Source organism: Neovison vison, chromosome 4 (assembly GCF_020171115.1).
Source record: "Neovison vison isolate M4711 chromosome 4, ASM_NN_V1, whole genome shotgun sequence".
NCBI classification, from domain to species: domain Eukaryota; kingdom Metazoa; phylum Chordata; class Mammalia; order Carnivora; family Mustelidae; genus Neogale; species Neogale vison.
The window spans coordinates 37,959,850-37,984,117 of NC_058094.1; the positions used below are offsets into that span (position 1 = coordinate 37,959,850).

General features: G+C 33.8%; 1 protein-coding gene across 8 annotated transcripts in view; it reads right to left on the minus strand.

The window, feature by feature from the left end:
- Nucleotides 1-24,268, minus strand: part of VPS13B (vacuolar protein sorting 13 homolog B) — a 770,530-nt gene that overhangs the window by 680,833 nt on the left and 65,429 nt on the right. For all 8 annotated transcript variants that reach the window (XM_044245211.1, XM_044245212.1, XM_044245209.1 and 5 more), the window contains exons 5-8: nt 19,303-19,470; nt 14,047-14,228; nt 10,741-10,915; nt 4,005-4,273 (exon numbers count right to left, since the gene is read on the minus strand). In XM_044245211.1, coding sequence (XP_044101146.1) covers nt 4,005-4,273; nt 10,741-10,915; nt 14,047-14,228; nt 19,303-19,470 — 794 coding nt within the window. The remainder of the gene's footprint in view (nt 1-4,004; nt 4,274-10,740; nt 10,916-14,046; nt 14,229-19,302; nt 19,471-24,268) is intronic.

A 24,268-nucleotide genomic window follows, 5' to 3' on the forward strand; every position in this document is an offset into this window, starting at 1 on the left:
TTTAAATCAATCAAGCTCAACTTTTGCTAAAACTCATTTTCTACATCTTTCAGGGTTTGTCATATTAGGAAATACTTTATTTTAATTAGAAAAGTCTTTAAAGAGGGCGCCTGGGTGGCTCAGTGGGTTAAGCCGCTGCCTTCGGCTCAGGTCATGATCTCAGGGTCCTGGGATCGAGTCCGGCATCGGGCTCTCTGCTCGGCAGGGAGCCTGCTTCCTCCTCTCTCTCTCTGCCTGCCTCTCTGCCTACTTGTGATCTCTATCTGTCAAATAAATAAATAAGATCTTTAAAAAAAAAAAAAAAAGAAAAGTCTTTAAAGACTATTTACTTAATTTAAAATATTTTTAATCTACTGTCTAGTGTAGTTATAAATTGTAAACCTTTACCACTGATTTAAAAAGTTTACTTCAAGTAGTTAAACAATCCAAGCCAAATTAAAAACACCATGAGAGCAAAAACCTGATTTTTTCTTTCCTGTGCTACATGCTACATTTCCAGTACCTAAAAAGTTACCTGGAATAATACCTAGAATACCACTTCACAGGCTGGACTCCGGAGTTTATCTCCTTCAGAAAAATGGTTCTATAATAATCCAACAAAGACAAATAAAATGGAAGAAATAAAATCCTAAAGAGGATCCCAAAATTTTGGAAGATGGCAAGCAGATGAGGAGATAGGCAGAAGGATGGAAGATTTATTTGTTGAATATATACTGGCAATTGCCTAGAGTTGGAGATACAAGTAGTCTTTAAAAATTACCACCGACTAAGTTTGGTGTACAACCAAAAAAGAATACCAACAATTTTCTGAAAAGGTTATCATTATTATTCTTTCATCCACTAATGGACATTTGAGTTGTTGTTCTGGTTTTTTTTTTTTTTAAGAGTTTTTGTTTGTGTAAGTAAGCTCTACCTCCAATGTGGAGCTCAAGAGTCAAGAGTCCCATGCTCTACCAACTGAGCCAGCCAGGTGCCCTAAGCTGTTTCAATTCTTTGGCCATCAGAAATATGAATATTTTTGTTCATATTTATTTCATATTTTGTTCATATCACATATGTTCATTTTATGAACATTCATGTACAACTATTTGAGCGAAGTTTAATTGTTTTGGGTATGCACCTACAAGTGGAACTGCTGGGTCATGTGATTTTAAGGTTAATGTTCTGAGGGACCACCAAACTGTTTTTCACAGCAACTGCACCATTTTAAATTTACAGCAGGTTCCTATTTGCTTTTAACCAACTCCACCTAAGATCCCACCACTGTCGAATCACTGTTCCCATCAAGATCACCAAGAATTCCCACAATGCTAAATCCAATAATCCATTGTCACAAATGACCTACTATTGTCAACTTTAAAACATTTATGGTAGGGGCGCCTAGGTGGCTCAGTGGGTTAAGCCTCTGCCTCTGCCTTCGGCTCGGGTCATGATCTCAGAGTCCTGGGATCAAGCCCAGCATCGGGCTCTCTGCTCAGCAGGGAGCCTGCTTCCCCCTCTCTCTGCCTGCCTCTCTGCCTAGTTGTGATCTCTGTCAAATAAATAAGTAAAATCTTAAAAAAAAAAAATTATGGCATTCAGCTTCCAGATAGACACTCTTGGTTTTCTGCCTAACTTATTTTCAGTTTCCCATGCTATTTCTGCCTTTTCTTTCCAAATAATTAATATCACAGTGCCCCAAAACTTGACCCCAGAACCCCTCCTTTTTAGACATATATATGCTGGTTCCGATCTTAATAAAATCCTCACTCTCCCTTATATACCCAGGCCAAACTTCTAATCTAAACTCTAGATTCATTAATCCAACCCAACAGCTATACTTCAATATACAGTGGGCATCTTAAACTTGTCTAAAACCAAACTCCTGATTTTATCTCTCTCCACAGTCCTCCTCTTTTCAAAAAATCCATCCTCAATTCTTCTAGTTGCTCAGGAACCATCCTTGGATCGTCTTCATTTATGTCTCACAATAAAATCTATCATGAAGTTCTGTCCTCTTGACCTTCAAAATACATCCAAAAGCCAGCCACATTTCATCACTTCCCCTTGCTATCATCCTAGTCTGACAATCATTATCTCCTGCTTGCAAAATCCTCTCTAGTCTGATCTTATTTCTGCTTTTGCTCCCTACAATCTATTCGTAACACAGCAACCAGAGTGATGCAGTTTAAAACATAACTCAGATCATCCTGTAACTACTATGCTAAAAATTGTCCAAGAACTTATCTCACCCAGGATTAATGACAAAGTCCCTAACCTTAAACGACCTACACAGTTTTACAATTTATGGATCTCTCCCCAATTCCATCTCCTCTTTGACCTGATTTTATACTATTCTCATTTTAGCCCACTCTGCTCTGGCCCACTGGCTTCCTTAATATTTCTTGAACTTTTGGGGTCTTCACATTTGCTATTCTTAGAATTTCATTCCTATGTATATACACAGCTTTTTCTTTCATGAGTCTTTGCTTAAAGGTTCCCCTTCCTATTAAGGCCTTCCCTGATCACCCAATTGTAAACTCCTTAATATCTTCCTATCCAATGGACACATTCACTATTCCACTTCCCTCTTTATTTTTCTACTTAACCCTTATCATAAATGGGTACTAAGTAGCTTACTTGCTTATAGTAACAATTTATATATTAAGAGATATCTATCTCATCTGTTCACTGGGTATCCTTAAAGACAAAATGGGGCCTGGCACATAGAAGACAGTAGTATTTATTGAATGAATTAGATACTATTCAAGGATATGACATGTGTGATAATATTATCAATAAAAAGCCAAGAAATAAATACTAGAAATTAAGTTTGGGCTATAACTGAGGGGGAAATAAGACAATATATGATCTAAGAACACACATGGGGTGCCAAAGTACTAATAATATTATATTTCTTAAAATAAAAGGGTGCTCCTAATTCAAAGGGATACATGCATTTCTATGCTTACTGCAGCATTATTTACAATAGTTAAATTATGGAAGCAGCTCAAGAAGATGTGTGTGTGTGTACGTGTGTATGTGCAATGGAATGTTCGGCCATAAAAAAGATTGAAATCGTGCCATTTTCAATGACATGAACAGAACTAGAGGGTATAATGCTAAGCAAAATAAGCCAGTCAGAGATTTCACTTACATGGATTTTAAGCAACATATGAGTAAACAAGCAAGCAAAGGGGGAGAAAAAGAAAGAGACAAACCAATATACAGACTCTTAACTATGTAGAACAAACTGATGGTTACCAGAAGGGAGGTGGTAAAAAGATGGGTGAGAAAAATGATGGGGATTATGAAGGGCACTTGCGATGAGCACTGAGTGATATATGCAAGGGCTGAATCATTCTACTGTACACCTGAAATTAATATTACACCATATGTTAACTGGAATTAAAAACAATATTAAAAAATTCAAGTGTTCGCTCTACTATTCTTTAACTGGAAAATATCTATTATATAGTCTCTTTTGACTATACACTTTACATGTATTTATTAATGGAGAACATAGTCTAAGTATGTGAAACACTACTGAACATCCAAGTTAAATGAGGACCTAGAAAAGAAATAAGACTATCTCAAAGAGTAAAAGGTGAGGAAAGAGTGAAATTTTATGTAAGCAGCGCTTTAAAGAAATTTTGTAATGAAAGAGCCAGAGATCAAACAGTAAGTAGAGGTATATATGAATTCAAGTGAAAGGTTTTATTGCAATTCATTTTTAATGGAAATATAAAGGCATCCTTGTTTGCCAATTTGAAGATTCAGTGAGAAGAGAAACCTTCCATGAAACTGATAAAAATTAATAATAATAAAGTAGAAAAGGCTTAAAGAGATAGAAAAGGATCAAAATTCAGAATTAGATGAAGGAACACAACTTTATGAAATAAAGATTGCTAGACTATCTTACATCTACTAAGTGTAAAACAAACTTTAAACTAGATCCTTTCCAGAAATCAAAATTTATGCATTAAAGTTGAAAGAAATACGACAGCAAAAAAGAGAAAACCTACTTTGAAAGTCACAGTTGCCTTTGTACAGTAAAATCCTATAGACACAATGGGATCCCTCAAAGTCTGCGCTTTTTGCTGATGCATAGTTGATGTAGGATCATTCCCAAGGAAGTCTTCCTCACCATCATCGTAACTCACAATTGCAGGCACAAATGACCAGGCCCACGACACCCAACCCTGTGACTGTTCATCCTCTTGCTGTGAATACAGGTCTTGGCCTTTGTACTGAGCAGGATACTGCATATCTATTCTCGTTTCATCCTCGGCACCTATCAAAATAAAGTCATTTTAAATAAATCAAGAGGATTTAACTAAAAGGAAAATTAGGAATGTAAATTCTATAAAAATGTTTCTCCCACATCCTTCTTTCCACATATAAATAAGTTATACAATGGTTATTATTATTATTTGAAACCTATAATACAGCATTATATACAAGTTGATTTTTTTTTTTTTAAGATTTTTTTTATTTACTTAACAGAGAAAGAGCACATATGCAAGAGAATGCAGGCAGGGGGAGCAGCAGAAGGAGAGTGAGAAACAGCCTCCTGGCTGAGCAGGGAGCCAGACATGAACAATCGGAGGATCCTGGGATCATGACCTGAGCGAAAGGCAGCTGCTTAACTAACTGAGCCACCCAGGCACCCCACTACTTTCAAGTTTCTATATGTTGTACTATGTTAATCCCCTTTCATAGTCCACAATTAATGTTCTATAGGGCATAGTTTATAACATAACTCTAAATGCATTTGCTAAATACAAAGCATAAATTCATTCTTTAGCATTCCACTAATTAAAAACTTCCTCCCCAAATAAGGCTAACGTGCTGAAAAACTGACTTCTCAGAAACATATTCATGTCAGAAATATTCAAGAAAAGTTCTTTATTTCCTGATACACCCAATAAAAATGTCAGGCACTCCTAGACAAAAAAGAAACCCCCTCCAAAAATAACTATCCTTAATGATGAAAGTAATTATTATAAAAAATTATTGTTATATGGGGGCACCTGGGTGGCTCAGTAGGTTAAAGCATCTGCCTTCCGCTCAGTTCATGATCCCAGGGTCCTGGGATCGAGGCCCGCATTGGGCTCTCTGCTTGGCAGGGAGCCTGCCTCCTCCTCTCTCTCTGCCTGCCTCTCTGTCTACTTGTGATCTCTGTCTGTCAAATAAATAAATAAATAAACTCTTTAAAAAATAATAAAATAAGTAAAATTTTTAAAAAATTGTTGTTATATGAAGCTATAAAAATACTGTTGGTGATTCTTTCTTATTAGTAGGAAAATATATTAGTAACTTTCCTATTCTACATATGAAAAAATTTTAGCAAATTACTTTCATTTGGTTAGAAATTGGCAAAGGATTTAGATTCCAACCACTCCAACTCATTCTACCTTCTCCAACTCATTCTACCTTTGTAAAGACAAACTGCACCAAACTCCATTAACATTACCCTAACAATACAAACAAACAAAAAAGCTCATCATGGAATTTAGAAAAACCATTACTTTTTTAGAGAATTCATGGTATAAGCAGTGTCCAGCAGATTCAAGCTATCTACTCTTCAGTAATAGATCTTTAAATATCATTAAATAAATCATTAAATATCATCTCCATTCAGAACCAGATTTCTGGCTAGAAAAACTTTATAACTTTTTAAATCCTTATGGCAGGAGACTCTTGGAATATCCTAGATGTATAGTTTATGAAACATGGCCATTCACCTTAGTTCATGTGGGAAGGAAAAGACTTCATAAGTAGTAACTAAAGAACATAATATACAGTACTAAGAAACTTTAGCCATTTTCCTTCAAAATAAATTATAAAAATTACAAATCCAAAAAATATTTTGTATATTCTTTATATCTTGCTGTTTAGCCATAAACATTTTATCAGTTTCTGCTGGGGAATAAATAAAGCCTGTTATCAAATGCTAAGACCTTAAATTGGACATCATTAATGATCACCTTGGTTATAAAACAAGGCAGGTCACCTCCAGCCAGGCAGCAGTGACCAGGTTGAGTCTACAGAGCTAGACTCTTGACCTCGATTGTCTAAACCATTAAAACAGAAGAAGTATCCACTGCTTGATCTTGTGAAACAAAAGAAACATCACTAAAAATCGGCCACTATAATTTATACTTAATTAAAAATTAGGAGGGATTTTTTTTTTAAGATTTTATTTATTTATTTGACAGAGAGAAATCACAAGTAGATGGAGAGGCAGGCAGAGAGAGAGAGAGAAGCAGGCTCCCCGCCGAGCAGAGAGCCCGACGCGGGACTCGTTCCCAGGACCCTGAGATCATGACCCAAGCCGAAGGCAGCGGCTCAACCCACTGAGCCACCCAGGCGCCCAAAAATTAGGAGGGATTTTGATGAAAGATGCTTCTCAAGTTTCCAATCTTTGCTCACTGCCTTGCAGAAAGAATGGATTAGAGTCCTGAAACGAAAAAAGCATATCCCTAATCTCTGGGTAGAATTTCCTAAAATATTCTTTTCCTTCGGAAGAGTGCAACTTTTCTGGGGCCCTCTAACAGAATTCAGGAAATTCATGAATTCTGATGGAAAAATACATATTAAGTATTTAAAATGAAGCACTTTCAATTATGAATGTAGGTAACAAATTGCAGTTGTATAGTTTAATTCTAAATATAAGTAATAAATCACAGTTGCATCACCATTAACTACAAAACCTACAAAAATCAGTTCAAGCATCAGTAATGAAGCTATCTCAAAATATCAAAATACATGTTCACTCATCTCTGAACACAAAAGACCTGTTCAGAGAGAGCTCGTCATATCTGCAGAGCATCCCACTCCAGGCCTCAGCTAAGTATTACTCAATTTCATGCAAGGAAACTGTTGAGGCCACTAGAAAGAACTACCAGAAAAAAGGCAAGAAAACAACCCCTAAGACTTACACAAAATTGGAATTAGTTTGTGATCTCAACAGAAATAAAGAAAAAAACCTTTAATTCATTACTCATCAAGAAAGTACTCAAAAGGTTGACTGTCAGTGGTAAGACAAAACTAGTCTTAAGCTAATGGCGGCTCTGATCCCAACTAAGAAACACTGAAAGCAAGACAAGTGAATTAAATTATTTCTAAGTAACTTAACTTGTTGCTACATACAAATATATCCAGCATCCAACAAGATAAAGTTCACAATGCCTGGCATCAAATTAAAAATTATCAGGCATACAAAGAAGAAAATATGTAACCCAGGTAAGGGTAAAAGTCAATACAAAAAGATCTAGGAATGACACAGTTTAGCATTAGTAAACACAGACATTAAAACAGTTATATAAATAAAATGAGATATTTAAGAAAGCATAAACAAGAAATAAGTTTTTTTTAACAACTAAAAAGTTTAACAACTAAACTTCTAGAGATGAAAAATACAGTATCTGAGGTGAAATATAAACTAGCTATGATAAATAGCAGATTAGATAAAGATGATTAAAGAACAAGAACAGAAAAAGAAAACTCAACAACCAAAAAGAGAACAAAAACGAACAAGAGCATCAGAGAGCTTTGGTGAACTTCAAGAAACCTAATATACATGTAATTCGTCTCCAAAGGAGAGAGAGCTGAAAAACAGTTCAAGAAATAATGCCCATGAATTTTCTAAATATATACGAAAACTATAAACCTACAGACCTAAAAACCTTAATGTATTCCAAACACAAGTTATATGAAGAAAGAATACCACTGCTTATCAAAATCAAGATTCTTAAAAACTTCTGCGAAGAGGTTCACAGGCTTGACCAGAGTGCCAAAGGAATCCATATACCCATAATAAAAGGATCCCTGCTTTAGACAGATGAGAAAACTAATTTCAAATACTCTGCAAGCAAACAGAGTTGCTTTCTCCCTTTTTTAACATAGAGAAACCTAGTCACTTCTAAGAGGACAAATCAGTTATAAAGGAAAAATATGAAATCTACATTTAATCAAAATTTAAAACTCTTCTCAAGATACCAATTAAAAATGAATTAGTCAAGTCACAAGCCAGCAAAAAATATTCCCAAAACATGTATATGACATAGTATTTGAATTCAGAATATATTTAAAAATTACGAATCAGTAATGAAACCCAACAAAGGTTTAAAAATAGTCAAAGAGTTAAACACTCTTCACAAAGGTCAATAACCACATGAAAAACTTCAAAATAACTGCTTATCAAAGAAAGGCAAATCAAAACCACAATGAAATACCACAACACATCCATCAGAATGACAAGGAGTTTAAAAAAAAAAAAGACAACACCAAATGCTGGCAAAGATGTGGAACAACTAGAACTCTCCTACAATGTTGTGGAAATGTAAAACAGCACAACCTCAACATAAAATTCCACTGTTAGGTATCTACCCAAGAGAAAGTACAGCACAGATCTACAAGAGGCTTGTAGAAAAATGTCCATGACAGCTTTATTTATAATAGCCAAAACTGGAAACAACACAAATATCCATCAGTAGGAAAATGGCAAAAATAAACTATGGTATATTCACACAATGTATCTACCAATAAAAGGGAAAAAACTACTGATAAATGCAACAACACAGATGAATCGCCAAAATATTACACCTTCAGGGCAGCAAAAATATTCTGGAGAAATCATAATGATGACCATATGTCATTATGCCTTTGCCAAAACCCATAGGATGTCAAATACCAAGAATGAATCGTAATGTTAACTACACACAGTAATACACATTTCTCAAAACTTAAATAGTATACTTACGATTTATGCATTTCACTTTGTAAATTAAACCCTCAAAAAAAATAAAAGGAACCATTAAAAAATACAAACTCTACTTAACAATAAGCTGCTGAAGTCTAGGGGTGAAATGTACTGATGTCTAACCTACTTTGAAAGCCATCAAAAGTACTGGTTGAACTGATGGAGAAGTTGAATGAACAGCTATGTGATAAAGCAAATTTAACAAAATATTAAGTATAGAATCTAGATGATGAGTATATGGGTGTCCACTGGATAATACACTTTCTACTTTTCTATTTATTTGAAATTTGTCATAATAGCATGTTGAAAAAAAAATTGAGCACCTTCTGGTGCTAGGTTTTGTTCTAAATGTTAGACATTATTCCTGTTTCAGCAGTTCATGGTCTTGGGGCACCTGGGTGGCTCACTTGATTAAGGTCTGCCTTCAGCTCAGGTCATGATCTCAGGATCCTGGGACCAGGCCCTACATCAGGGTCCCTGCTAAGCAGGGGAGTCTGCTTCTCCCCTCCCTGTGCAGCTCCCCCTCCTTGTGCTCTCTTGATCTCTCCCTCTTTCTGTCAAATGAATAAATAAAACCTTTAAAAAAAAAAAAGGAGTTCATTGTCTAACAAGAATTCACTCTCCAGTGTGAAATAAAGGTATGTTTTCTATGTACATACACGTATTAATGTAATTCCCTAAGCTTTTAAGGTTTTTCATAAAGTTTTTCATAAGCTGTAATTTAAATATAAAATTTCACATTTAGAAATGTATAACTCTGTTTTTAATATAATCACAAAAATTGTGCAACCATCATCACTATCCAATTTTAGAACATTTTCATCACTCTAAAAAGAACACCTTTAGCAGTCACTCTCCATTTCCTTCTCTCCCTAGGCCCTGGTTACTAATCTACTTTCTACTTCTATGGAATTGGCTATTATGGACATTTCATATAAATGGAATCATACAATGTGTTCCTTTCTGACTGGCTGCTTTCACTTAAGATATTTTTGAAGTTCATCATGATGTAGCATGTATCAGTTTTTCATTATTTTGTATAACTGAATAATATTCTAGGGTATGGATATATCACAATCGTTTATCCATTCATCAGGTGACGGATATTTGGGTTGTTTCACTTTTTGGTTATCATGAATAATGTTTCCATTTAACATTACCATGTAAATTTTTATATGGACATGTGTTATCAATTCTTTTGCATATATACCTAAGAGTGAGATTGCTGGGTCATGTGGTAATTCTATGTTCAATTTTTTTAAGGAACTAGATTGTTTTCCAAAACAGCTCTACAATTTTACATTCCTACAAGCAACATAAAGGTTCCAACTTCACCACAATCTTGCCAACGCTTGTCATTATATGTCTTTTGATTACAGTCATGCCAGTGGCCTTGCAGTGATGTCTCACTGTGGTTTTAAGGGAAGAGAACACATCTTTTTATCTGTGTTTTCCCACATTACCAGTGTTCAGTACATTCAGTAGACTTAAGTACAAGTATAATGAACTGAGTAACTGAGATTAACCCACTAGTATCATTCAATGAAACATACACTCCATCAATAATGTCTAACTAGGTATCCTCCAATGAGTACATAGTTAAGTCTAACTATAGTTAAATATAATTACATATAATAATTAAGTATATCTAACTCCTGTGTAACTCTTGGCAAGCCTTTGCAAAAAATTAACAATACCTCAATTTATTAGGAAATGTTGATGATGCATTACCTTAATTTTCATGTAACATACATTCTGAACATGTATACCTATTAGCAATATTAGAGTTACTTTAAGAATGTAAAAAGAAAATCACAGTACTATCCAGCATATACAGGGGGAAAAAAATCAAGTAGTGTCAAACAACCAAAATAAAATCATCCCATCATATTGAAACATTGAAAATTCAATCTAATGTTTTAGTTTTCAAAGTTTCACAATGATGAAAAAGCATATAAACAACAGTTCAAAGATAAAGTTTTTGTTATATTTACCTGTAATGTTTCCTAACATATCTTTATTGTGACAGGTAGGCTCTTCCATTTCCCCATCTTTAAAATTGCCTATTTCCCCATAGTAAAGAGCAATCCCAAGTTGCATTATACGGATAAACATAGGCAGTTGTTGATCTGTGATAGAAAGTTTCAAACTCTCTACTAAGGTATGAATCTGTATTTGAAAAAAAACAAACATCAACAAAAGCATGTTCAAAGGAAGTACCTTTTAACATAAATAGATAAATGTTAAAAGTCCTAAAATGGAGAACACCATTAAAGAAAAGTAATGTCCCAAACATTTCCAATACATAAGCCAAAATAATTTACTCTAATATCTTAGGAATTAAATTTGCTACAAAGACCAATCAACGTTAGATAGAAACTGTACTAAGCCAAATTATGTAAGTACAAATAGAAATGATGATGTTAGTCACACTAGACTTCTAGATAACTTTTCCAGAAATAATGTTATGAAAACAAAATATCAACTCCATAGTATGAAGAATATCATAGCACTCCCCCCAAAATCAGAGAGATTTGTCACACCAAGAACAAAAGTTTCATAATGTCATTTTAATAAAACCTGAATCACTCTTTCCAGCTTTATTAACCAAGAAGACTACATACACATTCCAAAAGTGTAATAAGTGAGAAAATTACTAACATTACAACTACAGAAGTATGAACTTAATAAAAGTTTGTCTAATATTAAAAACCAAGTGACATACATGTTCAGAAAAGTTTTCCAAACAAGTTTTAAGAGATTTAAATAGGACATAAAATTTGTAACATGAATCAGTTATAATAAAGAAACAAGATTAATTACTAACAAACAGGATATATAGCAGTCAATCAAAATTACCCTTACAGAAAGAAAGATATTAGTAAAATATAAAACAGTCTCAGTGTAATGTTCCCTGCTGTTATATAAACATGGAATAAAACCAATTAAGCCATAAAGTCAAGTCTCTTGGAAGGTTTATTCTGACTTCCAGGACTCTTGGAAGGTACTTGAGGGTTTATGAAACATGAAAAAGTAATAGTAATCATATTTTTAGGATTAAAGGCACAAACGTTTGTATTTGAAGGGGAAGAAAACTGCAAAGTCTATATTTAATTATGAGTACAGGTTTCTTAAAACTGACTTAAAAATCATACACTAAACAGACCAAGAAAAGGTAAAAGAAAATTTGGTACAAGGACGAGAGAGTGTATGGTGCAGGCCTGCCGAGCTCTTCTTAATTTGGTATTTCTCTATCCATCCTTTTAAAATATTGTATGGCACTGGGGCACCTGGGTGGCTCGGTGGGTTAAAGCCTCTGTCTTCAGCTCAGGTCATGATCTAAGGGTCCTAGGATCGAACCCCGCATCAGGCTCTCTACTCAGCAGGGAGCCTGCTTCCCCCCTCTTTCTCTCTCTCTGCCTGCCTCTCTGCCTGCTCATGATCTCTGTCTGTCAAATAAATAAATAAAATCTTTAAAAAGAAAAAAAAAAAGAAAATTTTCAAAAATAGGGGAAATGTTACAGAAGTTATATACTCATAAACTCTATAACTCAGATGACACAAAACCTAGGACATATTTGTCCCAACAGATAAAAAATTATAAAAAGCCAACTCAAAACATAGATAAATTTAAAAACCACTTAAATATATGTGAGAGGTTTAAATAAATAACTACAGTATCTGGACTATTCTGGGAAATCCCCTCTCTTCTAGGTGAGCAATGAGGTTACCCATGTGCTTTTAATATATACTCCTAGGACTGGGAGTTAATAGAATGACAGACAGATCTAACTAAAATGGCAAATCTTACACCACAATGTTATTAATAAAAAACTCAATTTTATTTCAGCTGAACATAATGGAACCCCATATTTGGCGATTACCAGGGTTAAAATCCCCATGTCAACAAACTTACTTAATATTAAGATGCTTTTTAAGATGATGCCTATCATGCCTAATCAATTTTGAGAATACAAACTTAGATGACAACACTCAGTTTCCCTCGAATTCATTTATTTTTACTTTCCTCTAATTTAGCCACATTCTAGAATGTGTAATTACATTTGTACTAAAGATCAATAAGTTTATTTTATACTGTAAGGCATCCAGTATCTGCTTTCAAAATGCATCTTGAATTTACCCTTAACGTTCCCCAATGTTCCTAGCAGGTTCAAGGTGAAAGAAAGAAAGTAAGTCCATTATCCCAAGACAGAGGCAACGATACCATTGAATTAATAGTTCCCTATGCTTATCTTCGGCAAAGTAGCTAATTCAAAAATAGAAGGAAAAAGTAACAGAATTTCAATAAATTGATGTGCATTGTATACAACGGGGAGAAAACTAGAGCACCGATGACTGAACCACTACCAAATTAAAGTAAGTGGATTTCATGAATAAATATATAGTAAAGCTACAGAAAAGAGAAAGTGACATGATTTTAAAAAGACAGTATTAAAAAAATAAGTTATACATCCATGTACAAGCAGGCACATCAATACCTGTGTTCAGACTCAGGGGCAGCTTTTCCATTCTAGCACTTTAGTATTCAAAGGCATGAAACTCAACAATAAATATTCATTCCACATTAAAACTTAGTTATTAACAAGATCACAAGCTACTCTGTGAATTCTTTTTCAAAAACTGAGATATGGATAGAAGTTTAGAAAACTGCTATACGAGGAAAGAAGTAAGATTTACATGAAGAGACTTACTATACACGTTGAAAATATATTCCTATTCCGGGATCTTGGGAGAACAAACTTTCACATTACCTAAAAAATTCCTACAGGCAAGATTTTCATTACATTCTGAATCCATAGATCAAACACTAAAATTTCCTGAACCAATAAACTAAGATAGTAGGTCAGTATATTAAACCTTACAAAGTCATCTAAGAGGGACAATAACTATAGTTATCAGATCATATTAAATAAATTATAAAGATTGAAATATACATTGATATTCAGTCCACTATGTGTATAATTACACTTCTTATAGGATTTCTTCTATTCATTTAAAAGAGGAAAAAAAATGAATAAACAGTTGGACAAACTATAAAGGAAACTACAGTTTCAGGGAGAAAAAAAAGTCCCCAAAATCTCTCTAGTACAATACACAATGCAGAAAGTTTTAATATACAATAAATGATATAACCTAAAATTATAAATAGAAATAAAACTCTAGCAAAAACTAATGATATATATTTTTATGAGGTTAATTTCTTCTTTAATAGCACCTACAAGAACCAATAAAACAAAATGGAGACATGGAACTCAACTACTAGAAAAAGAAACACCTACTTTAATAACAGATGGCATCTTGGAATTTAGGTTATCATATGTGAAATGCAGACGAGTTCTGAAGGAACATTTATACAATAAAGGATCCTGGTAAAATTCTATTTTACCACTAGCATTTCGTTTATCAAGACAAACTGTACAGTCAGAAAAATTGATAACTTTTCTCAGCACCAGATCAGTTGCTAAAAAAAAGAAAAAAACATTTTAAGTAAAAAGGAAAATTAGCAAAAAAGGCAACAATTATTTATTAGTACAAATAGTAAGATTAATAGAGCATTAAATACATGATGCCAGAATCTATGCAAATAATTTCTCTATTATTTAAATCCTCCAACAACCTTATGAAATAGGCACAAAAATCCCCTTTGCAAGTAGGAAGAATCAAAGTACAAAGAAGTGAAATAGTTTGTCCCCAATTTGTTCGGTATCTAACTACAAATTTAAGACAAAATTTATAAAAACTTATGCTATATTCTGCTGTCTGCAATGAGATATCAAATAACTTGAATATAATACTTGAGAAACCACATTAAAAATAACATTCTGAGCAGGAGTCACTCATTTAATGTCTAACATTAAAAAATCCACAGCTTCTCTAAACCTGTACTCTCCAGTAATAGCCACCAGCAATATCTGGCTATTTAAATTTATATATAAGTTAAAATTATACAAAAATAAAATTTCAGTTCCTCACCTATATTAGTAACATTTCAAGTCCTCAATAGCCACATGTGGCTAGCAGCTACAGTACTAGACTGTAAAAATATAGAACATTTCCATGACCCAGAAAATTCTAGTGGACATCACTGCTCTAAACAATTGATGAAGAAAGTACCACATTACCAAAAAGAGTATACAGTTTGTTTTCAAGGGAATAAAAATAAAACAACTGCCGGTAAAGTATCAAACTAGAAAATGAAAACTTTAGCAATGAGAAGTTTTATTCCTAATAGGCAATTCCTAGGTAAATAAATATTAGGCCTAAATCTATTATGATTTACATGGTATATAAATAAATCATTTAGTTACTGATCTATTTCTTTGTATACACATATGTAATAACAGTAGAATTAGAAATGAAAAAACTTCTAGATACTTCCTTCCCTCTCTTTATGATAATAATTCAGAGTGTTTGCTCTCAGACGATACACCAAGTCTTCTCCCCTCTGCTACCTTTTAATATTTACATCCCTCTGTTTAAAAGATTTGAAAACTGAGGCACAGTAAGGGGAAAGAGTTTAATGTTAGTTTAAAAAGGACAGAGCCGGGACGCCTGGGTGGCTCAGTGGGTTAAGCTGCTGCCTTCGGCTCAGGTCATGATCTCAGGGTCCTGGGATAGAGTCCTGCATCCCGCTTTCTGCTCAGCAGGGAGCCTGCTTCCCTCTATCTCTCTCTCTCTGCCTGCCTCTCTGTCTACTTGTGATCTCTCTCTGTCAAATAAATAAATAAATAAATAATCTTTTTTAAAATAAATAAATAAATAAATAAAAAGGACAGAGCTGTCATTCGAACTCTGGCAACCTTACTTGAGAGTTCAGGTTTTTAATCTATTACGCTGTAAGAACATAAAGTGGTCTACATTTTGAGAGTATTCTAGAAAATTATCATTCACTGACAAAGGAAATCATTAAAGCTTTGAAAATATTTTTCTTAAACACTAAATATAACAACTACCTTTTAAAAACTAACAAAATGAATTCTAGTTCAGGTATTTACTTTACATAATGTGCTGCAATTTAATCTGAAAAATGAGGATAATAACTATGTCTACCCAACTCTGGAGAACTCTGGAAATGACCTGGCCTTATTTTGAAAACATGAAGATTTGCTATCCTCCCATCTAACAAACCCATTCCTAAGTGTATGTCCTTAAGAAATGCTTACACATATGCATCAAAAGGTATGTACAAAGATTCCTAAAAGCATTGTTTGTAATAGCAAAAATCGGGAAACATCCCAAATGCCCATCACCACAACAATTAAATTCTGGCATATTTAAACAGTAGAATATTATTCACAAGTAAAAATAAGTGATCTATAACTACATGTAACAATATGGAAAAATATTAAAAGCATGACACTAATTGAAAACAGGAAACTTTTGAGGTTTTACTCAAACCTCAAATTCCCAAAATAGAGCACACTATTTTTACAAAGCTCAAAAATACATGTAATACATTGTTTGTGTATAATCCACATCTGATACTTTTTTATTGAGATAAAATTCATGTAACATAGAATTAACAAGATAGGGGCGGCTGGCTGGCTCAGTTGGTTGAGAATCTGCTTCAGCTCAGGTCATGATCTCAGGGTCCTAGGATAGAGACCTACATGGGGCTCCCTGCTCCACAGGCAGTCTGCTTCTCCCCCTCTCCCTGCTCATTCTCTCTCTCTCTCTCTCCCTCTCCCTCAAATAAATAAAATCTTTTTAAAAAATAACAATTTAAAGGGTACACAGAGTGGCATTTGGTATGCTGACAATATTCAGTGTCCAGCACCACAATTAATTTTAAAACTTTTACAAGACATCAGAAAAGAAAACTCTGTACCCTTGAGCTATCATCCCTCCAATCCCCTCCTTGCCCTCCCTACTTCCCAATCCTGAGACAGTCCCTAATCTACTTTCTGTCTATATAGATTTGGCTCTTCTGTGTAGTTTATAAGAGGAATCCTGCAATATACAATATACAACTTCTCTGTCTGGCTTTTAAAAACTTAGAACGTTTTCAAGGTTCATCCATACTGTAGCATACATTAGTACTTCATTCCTTTTTATAGCACAAGTCTTTTTAAGCAATTAAATGATAAAATTTAATACAGCAGATAACTCTAGGTGGAAAGAAGATCAGGAAAAACACATTTGTGGGGGTAAACTACTGTGTATGTTCTAGATACTCAGAGGAAGGTGCTCATTATATTGTTTAATAACAAAATATGTGACCTAAATCTTTGTAAATATAAAATGTTTTAGTAAAAATAAAAGGGTAAATAATAGTAACTGTCTCAGAAGGTAAAAGATTAAAAACAGATAATGTACAAAAGCATAGCACCAGGCCCAGCATTTAACAAGAACTCAACAAGTGAAAGATACTATTTTTGCTGTTTTTATCATCATCCTCATCATGAACTTTCATGTGGTATGATACTTGATTTTCTTAAGGACATCAGCATATTGGTAGTTACGATAATTCACATTTTACAAATGACTCACTGAAGTTATACTAAGTTAGAATGGTGGAGGGAAGACTCAAACTAGGATGCCCCAACTCCCAACCCAAGACTCTAATTCACTATAATTTCCCAAAGTGATATTTACATTAGTTGTATAATAAACCATAGAAATTTCTTCCCATAAAATGTCAACACATTCATTCAATCCTGCATTACCCAGTCCTGCTTGTTTTCCATTTTTCTTAATGTTTCCTTGTGGTCTTTGTATGAAATATTTTCCCCAAAGAGGATGGAGGGAGGCATTAACAATGTCTCAGAGACAATGCTTGGGACTTTGCATAAGCACTGATTAATGCCTCACAACAAAACTGTGAGATCAAAATTATTCTTCATTTTAAAACATAATAACTAAGGGGCACCTGGGCAGGCTCGGTCTGTACAGAATATGACTCTTAATCTCAGGGTTGTGAACTCCAGCCCCGTGTTGGCTGTGGAGCCTACTGTCAAAAGAAAGTGGGGGGAAAGCGAAGACTGAAGCTTGGAGAACATACAAAAATGAGACTATCAAATTCTGTTAGATCCTAGTTGTATGCCTAAACTAGGCAAACTAGGCAAGTTAAGTAACCTTGAGACTAAATTTCCTTCTGTTTTCCTTTAAGTAGGACTTAAAATGAGCAGGTGAATATATAAGTAAATGAGAAAGAGTATCACTTGATAGAGTTATGAGAATTTGAGAAAATAAATGTAAAAATTTTAATAGCTCATTTTCAGAGGTCTATGTACGAGATACTTTTATAAGTGCCTTTAGTGCATTAATGTATTTAATAAAATAACTCTATAAGGAAGCTCTTATTTTACCCCCATTTTACAAATGAAGAAACTAAGAAATGGTCAAGTGACTCACCTAAGGTCATATAGTTCTACTAAGTGGGACAACCAGGATCCAAACTCCGGTCGTCTAGCTTTAGTGCCCACACTGTTAACAAGTACATACCCTGGCAAGTCAAAGATAAAAGGTACTCACAATAGTTTCCTCACTATCTTTTCTTTTCTTCATTTTTTTAGAAAGATTTTATTTATTTATCTGACAGAGAAAGAGAGCACAAGCAGGGGGAGCAAGCAGAGGGAGTAACAAACTCCCCACTGGGCAAGGAGCCTGAAGTGAAGCTCAATCCAAGCACCCTTGGACCTGAGCCAAAAGCAGACACTTACTAAATGAGCCACCCAGGCACCCCTCCTCACTATATTTTCAAAAAATGTCCACTCTTTACCCTATCAGAATATTTCTCAATATTATGATTTAGTAATCTCTTCTGACAAATGAAGCAGTATCTCTTTCACAGCTGTATTTTCAATGCTTATTAGCACAATGCCTACTATGTAAAACATAATAAAATAGTAATAATGGTAGATACTAAAATTGTATTACTTAATAGTTCTTTTAATATATGCAGGAGGAGATTACAGCATGTCATACTCAAAAGAGACTTTAGGATTATCCAGAAGTCCCAAATATGCTCTGGAATATACAAATCCAAAACACATATCAGATACATTGTTTTGCCATTATGGAGCACAAAAGCAATGTGTTCCTTTTCCTCCTTCAAATATGTTAAAAATTTTTAACTATTTTTATTACTACAACCCCAATGCACTGTAAAATGTTATAAGATACACTTGAAACATGCATGTGGTAGGTAAGAAACAATAAAAATTAATAATATTAAAAATGGAGTCTGGGATTTCCTAATCTGAGGGTCTATTAAACCCCCTATAGCTGTATGCTAATTTTTTTAAGAGTTTATTTATTTGGAGAGGGAGAAGGAGACTTCCCGCTGAGCAGGGAGCCCAGTGAAGGACTCAATCCTTGGATTCCAGGATGACTTGAGCCAAAAGCAGATGCTTAACCAACTGAATCACCTAGGCACCCGATATGCTAAACCTTACATATGTTCATTTTTCTAGGCTGAGGCATAAAGCTCTCATCAGGTTTATCAAAGAGCCAACTAGCCCACAAAAGGTTTAGAAACCAAGATAACTATTCCAATAATGGAAAAATCTACACTTTTCTTAATATATACTCACCAGAAATATCCATGAATGCACGATCCCATAATTCACCTACTGTATAGCACTCTGCAGAAGTGATATTGACTGAAAGAACAATATCATCTTCAACATATTTTAGTATGAGATTATTTATAACAATATTTACATTATTTACAACTCGTCTAATCAGACTCTGCACATAACCTATAAAATAGAGGGAAAAAAAAGATTCAATTTTAGGTCTGTCAATAGCCATAGGTCTGTCAATAAAGAATTATTCATAAAATGTTACTGAACTTAACTTATATGATAGGTGGGTATCATTTAGCATATTTTGCAAAGAGGAAACAGATAGACAGGATTGCAAAACTGACACAACTAATAAGTAGAAGATCTGCCCCCAAAAACCATTACGAAGAAGTTCTATATAAGGAAGTGTTCATGTACTAAGAGAAATCACAGAGACTATACTAGATCCCAGTCAATGATAATCCTATACTCAGTACTTTGCCTGGTTTCTGCCTATTTTAGGAACATTTTCCCAATGAAACAATGTTACTATGTGCTGATTATACAACATATTAGAAGTGTTGCTTCTTTAAGTTTCTTCTTGAGCCATCTTTTCTTTCCACTCTAAATAGCCATAAGAATATTCAAAAGTTAGGCTGGGAGGAAGGAAAATAGGAAAAATATGACTACCATAATGGATTCAAGTATTTCTACTTACTAATAATACTGAAGCAGGGTAAAGGAGAGAATACAAATTAGGAAGAAAATATAGACAATTTAGAAACAGAGACAAAAAACACAATGAAAGCAAAGAAAAAAGAAAAGTATGGAAGAACTAAGAAAAGCATAATCTGAACAAAGGGAAATAATAAACAAATAGTTAAAAATAACAACAACAGAAGTAATTAGTGAACATTCTTTTTTGTCATAGCTTGCCTAAAATCTCCAAAATTTTCTTTTAATTTTATAATACTATGGGATACTCCACATTCTCAGAAGTTTCTCACACAATAAATGTGTATACAGATACATTAGTAAGAAATTTAATTGAAAATATAAATAAAAAACAAAAAGCATTTTAAGAAGACACAGGAGAAAAAGATGAAAAACTTCACTTGATTCAAATGCATTTCCCACTACAAAACTTATTTAAAAAGTAACTAAAATTTTAGCTATTTTATGAACTACCCTGCTTATATTCAGAACTTGACTGGGCAAAACAGAATCAACTTCTGTCAGCAACTGACATTCTTAACAACTACACTAAATCCTGCTGAAAGGAAGCCTATTTAAATCCATTCAACCAGAGCACCTTTGCAAAAACCAACTCCTTCATTCATTCCTGAAGGATACACATAGGAAAAAAATATAAAACAACAAAGTTCAATTTTTTTCTCTTATCTAGATGTAAACTTTTAGCAGCTTTTAGAGTACCAATTATCATATGCTACAAAATTAACAAAATATCAATAAATTTAAAGTAATAAATATTCTTTCATGAGAGTAAACACTAAAATACTGCTTAACAAATTAAGCTTCCAAAAGGAATTTTAAAAATCAAAAGTTTCAATCTTGGAATGTATAGTCCCCTATGCTATTACCACTCAACACATGTTAAAAATAAAAATAAAAATAAACATCCTGTTTCTAAGAAGTCAAGAAGCATGACTTATATTGGTTTTCCCATTTCTGAAAGAAGTGGCATCCATAAGGAATTCATAAAAACCTCCTAACAGTTCCTGACTTTTTATTACCGTCAAAAAAAAAAAAATAACTCTCAAAGATAAAACTGGAGAAAACATTAAACGCAAAGTAATAGAAACATAATACTGTTAATGTATTTTAACTAAGAGAACACTAGTAATGGATTTTTTAAATCTATTTTTTAATATTTTCCCACAGTTTCTCATTATAAAACTAGCATACAAGTTGAGATGAAGAAGCCAATTCACCAAGGAATAATATACTAGAGAATAAAATATCTAAAAAGCACTACTCCCATAGATTACATTTTCTTATTTAAAATGCAATGCTAAAGTAACAGTAACTAACCAATGGAAAACATCATACACTATCCCTCCAATCCTCCATAACAACTTAGTTTTAAGTAAGCTATAGAGGAGTGTCAAACAGCAGATCTACTAGCTCTCATCACTAAGTATTTAGATGACATAACAGTAATCCAAGTCTATTCCCTAAGCATGCTGAAAAGCATCTGAAAGTGCACTCTGGGGTAAGAACCCCGGGTCATACCGGAGGTCATACTGGATGGCTCTCAAACAGCCACCTGTTTCTAATCAAACTTTCCAGAAATTCATTATCATTATCCATCTCTCTCCCACCCATAAATCCCATTCCTCAAGGCATATACATCTATGCCCACAGGGCCAGATAAAACACTATGAACTTTCATGGACTGTGCTTATACTCTTCCTTCGGTTTAGCGTACACTTTGTCCATTCTCCCATGTTATGGGCCCAGTATAAATATCTTTCTCCCCTACAGACTCTTCTCCAATGTCCCCCAACCTATACAACATTCAGAAGACTGTCTCTACCACTTTCCTTGGGCTTATGTTACTACTGCCATTTGTGCATGTTTACATAGAATTATTTTATGTTAAACTATGAAATCCTAGAGGGCAAAGACAATAACTTATTTATTCCCTTCATATTCTTAAATGAAATGACATGTATCAATTTTGGTTAAAAGAAACAACATCTACAATTTATTTATCCTAATGTCACTGGGAAGCCACGCTGCTCAAAATCAAATTCCACGATTTTGGTAACCATGACTTGGTTAAGCATACCTAAAAGCATTTTGGAGTAGTTTTGGTATAAATTTGAGGGTTAAGCAACATCATATAGGCAACTTACACTCAAATAGGGAAAAGTGAAGTTCTTTGTAACGCTCTTATCTTTTTTGAAAGGTTGAAACTATTTCAAAGTAAATTTTTTTAGAAAGTTAAGAACAAGGATTCTTTACTGTCAGTGCAGTAGGGAGATTCAGTAAAACATGAATTTAAAAAGCATCCATCATGTTTGGTAACTAGAAGATAACTTAGGGCAGTTACTGTGGGAGCTAAGAAAAACTGTAGTGAGTGCACAATACTATTAGTATTATTATTTTGATGGTCACAGAAGTTCTGAACAACTAAATAAGAGTAAAAAAGAAGTTTAAGTACTGACAGGGAAGGATGCAAAATTACCATTACACAAAGATGACTATATGTTATACAGAATATTCAAAAAATACAACTGAATACTCATCAGCTAACAAACAGTAAAAATTAAGCTTTCCTATATAATGAAGTGATGAAAAGAAAAGAAAATAGTGAAAGAAAAAAAAAAGGAAGACTGTCATAGGAGAAAAAAGAGAGAAAGAGGCAAACCAAGAAACAGACTCTTAACTACAGAGAACAGATATGGTTACCAGAGGGGAGGTGGGTGGATGGGTTAAAAAAGTGAAGGGATTAAGGAGCACACTTGTTGTGATAAAGCACTGGGTAATGTATGGAAATGCTGAATCACTGAATTGAACACCTGAAACTATAATACACTGTATGTTAACTAGCTGGAATTTAAATAAAAACTTTAAAAATGGTAATCCCAATTAACAATAAAATGTATGACAGCATTTTCCATACATAAAAGTTTCAAAAAAATGTTTAAAAACAAAAGATTGAATTAGACCAAAAAAGTGCTTGAAAGAAAATACTGTTAAACTTTTCACAGCGTAATTTGGCTACACATGCCAAAACCTTAAAATTATTCACAAATTTGGATTCTATAAATTTATGAGAATTTCTCCTAAGGAGATAAACAGAGGTGTGTGCAAAAATATTTGTTAAAGCATTTTACAAAACTGACAATAAAAGTTAACCTAAAATATCAAACAAAAAGGGACTGGTAATAAACTATGGAAGAGTTACACTATGTAATAAATGCCAATGATTGAAATAATAATGTAAAAACATTAACATCCCAGAAAGAATATCCTAATATTAAAAAATGCAAGTTGCAAAAGAAAAATGTGTGCATTTGTATTGTACTCATGCACACATGGAAGCACACACACAGAGTCTCTAAAAGCTTGTATGTCAAAATGTTAAGAGGTTCCAGTTTTGGGTGAGATGAAGTAAGCATATTCCACCCTGTCTGCCCCACTGAATGTAGCCATAAAAGCCTGGAAAGAATGTATGGAACAACTATTTTTGGACTCTGAACATAAAGAATAAGCATGAGAGGGGAAACTGAAGAACAACAATCAGAGCATACAAAGATATAACAATAAAATGGTAGAGATAAATTCAAACTTATCAGTAATTATAGTCTAATGTAATTGTGCTCAGTCCAGAGAGGATGGTCTTTATGATCGTGATTCTTTGAAATCTGTCAAGACTTCCTCTTTGATCAAGTCTTTTACAATGTCTGTAGATGTGCAAGGTATGCATTAAAAGAATGTACACTGTCTTAACTGCTGGGTGCAGAGTTTTACATGTATACACTAAAATAATCTTAGTGATTTTGATATTCAAATACCTAGTTTGGGGATTTTGTTTTCTTGATCACATTTCATAGCCAAGTTGTTAGATCCATACAAAGTCATCATACTATTTTGGGGAAAACTGTACCTATTATAATTTAGTATCTATTAATGCTTTTACCTGTTATAATTTAGTATCTATTACATAGATACATGCTTTTGCCTTAAGGTTCATTTTGCCTGGTTTTTATGCTGTGAAAACAGATTCTTTTGATAGTATTTATCTGTTACACTATTTCCCTTCCTTTCATTTTCAATCTTTTCTGACTGCCTGTGATACATTTGTGTTTTGGAAGCCACATGTACCTGGACATAAACACTCCTCCCTTTTAGTATCCAAAAACTATTACTTGCGCTTCCTTGCAACTCCCCTCGGCTTTGGTTTGCAATGTGGTTAGGCATTTACAAACTCCTAGATTAAGCAGTTCATTCTTTAACTACAAGT